This window comes from Oncorhynchus kisutch, linkage group LG29 (genome assembly GCF_002021735.2).
Source record: "Oncorhynchus kisutch isolate 150728-3 linkage group LG29, Okis_V2, whole genome shotgun sequence".
NCBI lineage: Eukaryota > Metazoa > Chordata > Actinopteri > Salmoniformes > Salmonidae > Oncorhynchus > Oncorhynchus kisutch.
The window spans coordinates 29,899,066-29,906,313 of NC_034202.2; the positions used below are offsets into that span (position 1 = coordinate 29,899,066).

The 7,248-nt window shown below is 44.7% G+C and overlaps 1 protein-coding gene across 1 annotated transcript; it reads right to left on the reverse strand.

Moving 5' to 3' along the window:
- Positions 1-655: 655 nt before the first annotated feature.
- Positions 656-6,093, reverse strand: LOC109874256 (M-phase inducer phosphatase 1-B). The gene is made up of 15 exons (XM_020466096.2): positions 5,812-6,093; positions 5,426-5,542; positions 5,094-5,179; positions 4,640-4,682; positions 4,292-4,319; positions 4,132-4,197; positions 3,288-3,476; positions 2,945-3,028; positions 2,649-2,855; positions 2,384-2,479; positions 2,230-2,292; positions 2,037-2,135; positions 1,791-1,924; positions 1,544-1,655; positions 656-1,455 (listed from the first exon to the last, which is right to left on the reverse strand). The coding sequence occupies exons 1-15, from the start codon at positions 5,886-5,888 to the stop codon at positions 1,315-1,317; spliced, it is 1,542 nt and encodes a 513-aa protein (XP_020321685.1). The 5' UTR covers positions 5,889-6,093; the 3' UTR covers positions 656-1,314.
- Between the last annotated feature and the right edge of the window lie 1,155 nt (positions 6,094-7,248).

The window sequence follows — 7,248 nt, forward strand, 5'->3', positions numbered from 1 at the left end:
AGGATGATTTGTTGAGCAGGTGGCTTTTGAAAGCTGCATCTTGAGACCCCCAATTGGACATAAAGGTTGATAACATGCGATTTCATAATTGACAATCCTTTCCACCAATATCCTCATCTCCCCACTCAACAAGCCCATCCTCTGACTGCCTAGCCTGGGACTCTGAGTTGTTGCTGCCAGTGACTTTTGGCAGCAATCAGGGATCGGAGTATGTAGGCAGCCCCATAGGTGGTATTAAAAACCCACAAAAAGTTCTGACTGCCAAAAGGCCCACCACTCCAACAGCCAGCACCACTTCATTCCTCCTGGGACAGGTCTGAAGTCTGAATCATGGCCATTCCCACCCTATCCGCTTTCAGCATAGCCAGATCCCACTTTCTGGGGCCTGTGAAATCTCACAGTTCCGCATTACAGCTGCTGTGCAAAGAAGAGGGGGAGGAGATTTTAACAGAGAGGGGCATAGAGTTAACCCAGCTGTGTTGGGGGAGGAATCACAGCTGCAAACTAGACACACCTGCAGCACTGGCAGGGAGGGATCAGGACTAAGCATATTCACACAACAAAGCTTCTTCAAAAATACCACTCAAGATTTTTCTCTATTATGTTATGGTTTCTACAGTCCAGGGACCATTTCATATGATACCCATTAAAATAGTTACATTTGGTTGTGTGTTTTTTTAATTATAAATCATTGTTAATGCAGCAATTACATTTTCAACTACCTGACAAACAACATTAAAAACAGTGTTATTTAACAAATATTAAACCTAAACTCCAAGGTCATTCACCCTGGTAAAGAAAAAAAGTATTATTCAGAACAGTTCAAATAAAATCATGATTCATGATCCCCAATAATAATACAAATATATAGATCCATGATTGACACGGGAAATAATGCCACCCTTTCTGCTCTACAAGGTGGAAATGAAATTAAAACCATATCAAAAGCTGAAAAATGAAAGCCCTTAACCGGTGGACTCTACTGTAATTAAAAGATACTACAGTGAGATTAGTGGATTACATATCCTGTTCAACTGGCAGGCAGTAATGAATATGCATGGCCAGTGTTGTTATTATTCATGGCCATCCAAAGAAAATAGACAAAACTAGGCAGCAGTGATCATATGCACAGTTTCCATGGCAGCATATGAAAAAGGTTATATTTGGAAAGCTATCAAACAACAAAAAGCCAATTTGTTATCACATATGTTCTTTTGACAAAGATAATTAAATTGACAATCTCTAGGTCACCGTTTTGACTCCGCTGTCCCTCTGAGTGGCTGTTCTTCTCCTGCCCCCCCCAACATGACTGCCTCAGAGTTTGACGAGAGTTTGAATGTGGTGGCGTCTGCGGCGCTCTTCAGCCAAGGCTCTGCTGTGTGTGCGGCACCGCAGAAGCTCCTCTCTGTGGTCCTCGTGGTGCATGGGGCAGTAGGCCTGGGGCTCACAGTGCTCCTGACAGACACACAGAGGAGTGAGAAATAAACTGACTACAGCATAGCCCAACAGACCACAGTCCATTTCTGTATTGTCAGGTCCATACCTGGTGAGAGTGGTAGAAGTCTCTGTAGCCACCCTTGAGGACATAGAGCTCAGGGTAGTGCAGGGCTGGGTACTCGTTCATACTGCGGTCCACACTGCGCAGGAGGTGACACCTACAGAGTGAGACAGATGCTCATGAGAAAGGACTTAATCTCAAATGGAATACATGCAGAAAAGCCTAATTTCTGATAATTTCACTCACTCACACACACACACACACACGTGACTGAAAGGTCTGCATGTCTCACGTTCTGGGTGCTCTTTCAGAGGAGAATTCACAGTGCAGCACTAGCACAAGCCTCTTATCAGGAGAGTGGGCTTTTAGCCTCTGGGATAGCAATTGATCCACTGCCTTGTCTGTGTTGGGAAGGCTCAGCGCCCCCTGCAGGTGAAGTCAGGGATAACACTACCTCAGAAGAACACACTCAGTACCATCTCCCACATTGAGATAAAAAGTCAGAACTGTCCAGGGACTTATTCTGTTCATCTCTCACCTTAATGTGTCCTCCCTGATACTCATATGGGTAGCGGCAGTCCACCACAACAAAAGACTCAACCAAACAGCTGAACTTCCCTTCCAGAAGAGCACTCATCTGGGACAATGAGAGAATTTAGTTTTTTGTTGTTAATATAATTGCTCTTCCTGTAACATGCACTGTTTGGCACACTACATATCATTGGGCTTACTGTGTCAACCGTGATGTACTTCAAGCCTTGATGTCTCCCTGTCACGGTGGGTAGGGCATGCACCTAAAATGCAACAGTAATTTTAATTCACAGGACCATGTGATTGTGAAACTGTTTTTAGTGTGGATAACTAGTTGTAGTCTCAATATACTACCTTGCTGAAGTCTCCAATGAGTTCTGCATTGATCCCATCCCCACCCAGCTGCTGCTCCACATCACACAAAGAGTGGGTCCTCTTATGCAGGTGGTGCTAGTGAGCGGAATACGAGTCAGAAAAGAAACTACCTTCACAACCCTCCCTTCCCAACCCCCCTCTAACTTCACAACCCCCACCCCTTCTACCCTCCATCCCCCACCCCTACCTTCACAACCCTCCTCCCCTACCAATATACAGCGTAGCACTCCTGACCCACCCTTACCTTCCTATCATTGTTGATTCCAACCCCTTGGTCTCCCTCTCCCTGGCCCACCTCCTCTGAGACGGCGGAGAAGGTGCAATGTCGTTTGAGTGGCTGGGGGTTGGCTGGGGAGGGGGAGGTGGAGGTGCGTTTCAGTGGACGTGCCAACCGCTCTGGCATGGAAGGGGATCGGAAGAGACGGCGTCCCCCCTGGCGACACACTGAAACCTAGTGAAGGTACATATCCTGTTACTCCTCGCACCCAAGTAAAGTTCAAACCAACTGCAAGTTTGTGGATGTGAGAAGAGGAGACTTACAGAGGAGAGATCCACTTCCTGGTTCATGAGGGGTTCAGACAGCAGCTGTGCCATGCTACATGACATGGCGACAGCAATAGAACCCTGGGGGAGAGAATGGACATGAGGAAAGGGCAGGGCAGTGGAGATATTCAAAATAAAGAAAGGAGTCATGTTGTAAGACAGAAAAAAAAAAAAGTATTAGTAGGAAGCATTAAAGATGTAGCAACCGAGATTGAACCGTGCATTGAATACAGGAGCAGGAGTCACACTGGTGCAGACCTCGCTGCATGAACCGTTCAGTGACATGGATTAACAGAATGGGACAAGAGGTAAAGACGTCCGTCTATGAGACCCAAATTACCTCATCAGCTTCCTGCTCCAGGATTTCCATGAATCCATCTGCATCCCCTGGGGAGTGCTGGGTTCGGGAGGGAGGTGCAGGGAAGATGGGGCTCCCCAGGACACAGGGCTCACCGTCACCTTGGAGCTGGGAGTCTGGAGCAGGCAGCAAACACTCCGGCTTGCCCTGCGCTCTCTGCCCTGGGGCCACCTAAACATTTTTTTTTTTAAACACAGCAATGCAGTAATTGTAATTCAGGTGAGAGAGAGAGAGAATGTGTTGAGTAAGTTCTCAAAAAACACATTACATGTAACAAGAGGTAGTCTCTAGAAAGACAGGTTGCCTCCCACAATGTTACCAATTAATGTTCCCGCATAGTGCTGTTGCTCTAGGTCTGGAAGTCACATGGCTATACAAGAGCAAGAAGTGAGAAAATTGAGAAATCACATACTGTCATCTAGTGGCCATAATTGAATAAGCCACAAAGGCCACTGAGCTGTCACTAGACACTTTTGTATTTAACTATGCAAGTCCGTTAAGAACAAATTCTTATTTACAATGACAGCCTACCGGGGAAGAGTGGGTTAACTGCCTTGTTCAGGGGCAGAATGACAGATTTTTACCTTATAAGCTCGGGGTTTTGATCCAGCAACCTTTCGGTTACTGGCCCAATGCTCTAACTACTTGGCTACCTGCCGCCCCCTTTATTGATTTCAAAAATCTTGTACAGTATATGCCCTTGAGAGGTGCAATCACTGATGGCACAATTGAAATAGGGTATTGTAGTAGAAGAAACTGGACAGCATTTGCATGTGAATATAAGTTAAACATAAATAACCCTGAATGTGAAAATACATCCGCTCACATTCTCCTTGTTACTGAATGGACGTTCACTGGGGTGAAGCTTTGGACTGCTACACAGCAATCTGGGCTAAGAGACAGGAAAGAGTGTGTTAATTAAACTCATACTGAGATAATCATACAAAACCCATTGATATGGAGAGTAAATCTAGTCTGTTCTTTACCAGGAAGGACTGCAACGTCTTCATGCGACTGTTCCAGGGAACAAAGGAGAACATTACTTTGGATGATGCAGGTAGCAACACAGTACCACTGTCATCCACAGGGCCCATGGGGAGCAGGTACTCATCCCTCCACAAATGATAACAATTATATTTGTGTTTCCAGAATGTTTGGAGCACGGGGCTTGCAATGCCAGGTTTGTGGGTTCAACTCCCGGGGCCACCCATACGTAAAATGTGTGCAAGCATGACTAAGTCACTTTGGATAAAAGTGTCTGCTAAATGGCATTTTTATTTTAAACACAGGCTTCAAGTTAGTGTTCTTGAAGGTGAGAGGAATAAGCCTGGTACCTTGGTGCAGGAGAGTCCAAGGCCACTGGAGAAGTAGGCTTGTCTGCAAACCAGCAGGAAATAATGTGCAAATAAAAATGGTGAGGACGGAGTGAAAACAATATGTTGCGATGAGCTCAAAAATGCAATGACAATCAAAGACAAACAAAAGTTTAAAAGCAGTGTCAACTGAAATAAAAAATGGTGCAAAAAGTAGCTGAAACTGAAAAGCCTCTGCGACAGTACCTAGCTAAGTTGGTGGAGAGAATATGCATTGCACACCAGCATAGATAAAATAGTCACACTGAACTTCTACCCAGTCAAGAGGAGCCTGGTTCCTCCCAAGGTTTCTAACCTTGGGAGTTTTGCCTTGCCATTGTCACCTCTGATTTTTCTTTGGGGTGTCCCCCTGGGTTGTTTTGTTGTTGTTGTTATGAATGAATATACCTACAGTATGTAAAAAAGCATTGCTCACCTTTGTGTGGTGATCCCTGTGCAGCAGCATCGTCTACACTCCCAGTGCTGAGGTTGGACAGGTCCAGACATCTCCGAGGAGTGTCACTGAGTAATGCATAATAAGATACACATGGGTAAATATAGTAGTATTAAGGCCATGGGTGTAGTTTATTTCTGCAAGGCATTTTGGACTCTCAAACCTTGCCTAATCTTATTCACAATCCATGTAAACATGGCACATGATCATGGCAGAGTATGAGTGTCCAGTAGCCTTTCCCTCGAGTGTCAGATAGCCACCTACACTTGAAATCAGTTAGCCAACTAATGTAGTTCGAGGATAATAGCTTTTACCCTGTGTGAAAGGCGCGGAGTCCCGTAAAGCAGTTGGCGAGTTCTGACATTGGGGAGTCATGGTAGTCCGGTGAGTGAGGGCCAGGCATAGATAAACTGTAACCATCCATCGGTAGGCTTCGTGAGAAGGGGGAAACACATTATGTTGTTAGCTAAATATTTTCATTAGAGCAGGAGCAGACCTACATCAGTTAAACGTAGATAGATACTGAGTGATGTAGTTAGCTACCGTTAGCTAGCTAGCTACTGTAGATTTGTTGTCTAGCTAGCTAGAGATTATTAGCGCGCTACTATAGCTTACTCATCATGACACAATTATTACATAAAACGTTAGTTATGTTATATAACCAAAAATGATACATAATATATTAAGCTAAATAACTTACGATTCAACAATATCCGTAGCTAAAGAGAGTAGACAAATGGATTTTAAATGTGTCACCAAAGAAACAACCAATGGCATGGCATCAAACGTCACTTCCGTGTTGCCGACTCATCGATTTGTCAGTGAAAATCACTCATCATCATCAAATCAAAAATGTGTCAAACAAAAAGTTTTACAATGTAATGTTATAAGCTAATGGTAAAAATATGCATAGACCATTTCAGGCAGTGCTGTCCAATCTCCAAAAGGTGCAGTCTTGTGTTTGTTAGAGACTGTCACAAAATAAGCAATAGACTCTCATTCTATACTGAACCAAAATATAAATGCAACATGTAGTGTTGGTTTCATGAGCTGAAATAAAATATCCCAGAAATGTTCCATATGCACAACAACAAAAAGCTTATTTCTCTCAAATTCTGCAAGCTAATTTGTTTACATCCCTGTTAGTGAGCATTTCTCCTTTGCCAAGATAATCCATCCACCTGACAGGTGTGGCATATCAAGAAGCTGATTAACCAGCATTAATCATTACTCAGGTGCACCTTGTGCTGGGGACAATAAAAAGCCACTTTAAAATGTGCAGTTTTGTCCCACACAATGCCCCAGATATCTCAAGTTTTGAGGGAGCATGCAATTGCCATGCAGACAGCAGGAATGTACACCAGAGCTGTTACCAGAGATTTGAATGTTCATTAACTACCATAAGCAGCCTCCAATGTCATTTTAGAGATTTCGGCAGTACGTCTAACCGGCCTCACAACCGCAGACCATGTGTAACCATGCCAGCCCAGTACCTCCACATCCGACTTCTTCACCTAATCGTCTGAGACCAGCCACCCGGGCAGCTGATGAAACTGTGGTTTTGCACAACGGAAGAATCTCTGCACAAACTGTCAGAAACCGTCTCAGGGAAGATCATCTGCGTTATCATCTTCTTCACCAGTCTTGACCTGACTGCAGTTCAGCGTTGTAACCGACTTCAGTGGGCAAATGCTCACCTTCGATGGCTTCTGGCATGCTGGAGAAGTGTGCTCTTCATGGATGAATCCTGGCTGCATTTTATTGATGGCAATAGGAATTCACAGAGATATCGTGACAAGATCCTGAGGCCCATTGTCGTGACATTCATCTGCCGCCATCAGCTCATGTTTCAGCATGATAATGCCTGGCCCCATGTCACAAGGATCTGTACACAATTCCTGGAAGCTGAACATGTCCCAGTTCTTCCATGGCCTGCATACTCACCAGACATGTCACCATTGAGCATGTTTGGTATGCTCTGAATCTACGTGTACGACAGTGTGTTCCAGTTCCCGCCAATATCCAGCAACTTCCCACAGCCAAAGGGAGTGGGACACCATTCCACAGGCCACAATCAACAGCCTGATCAACTCTATGTGAAGGAGATGTGTCGTGCTGCATGAGGCAAATGGTGGTC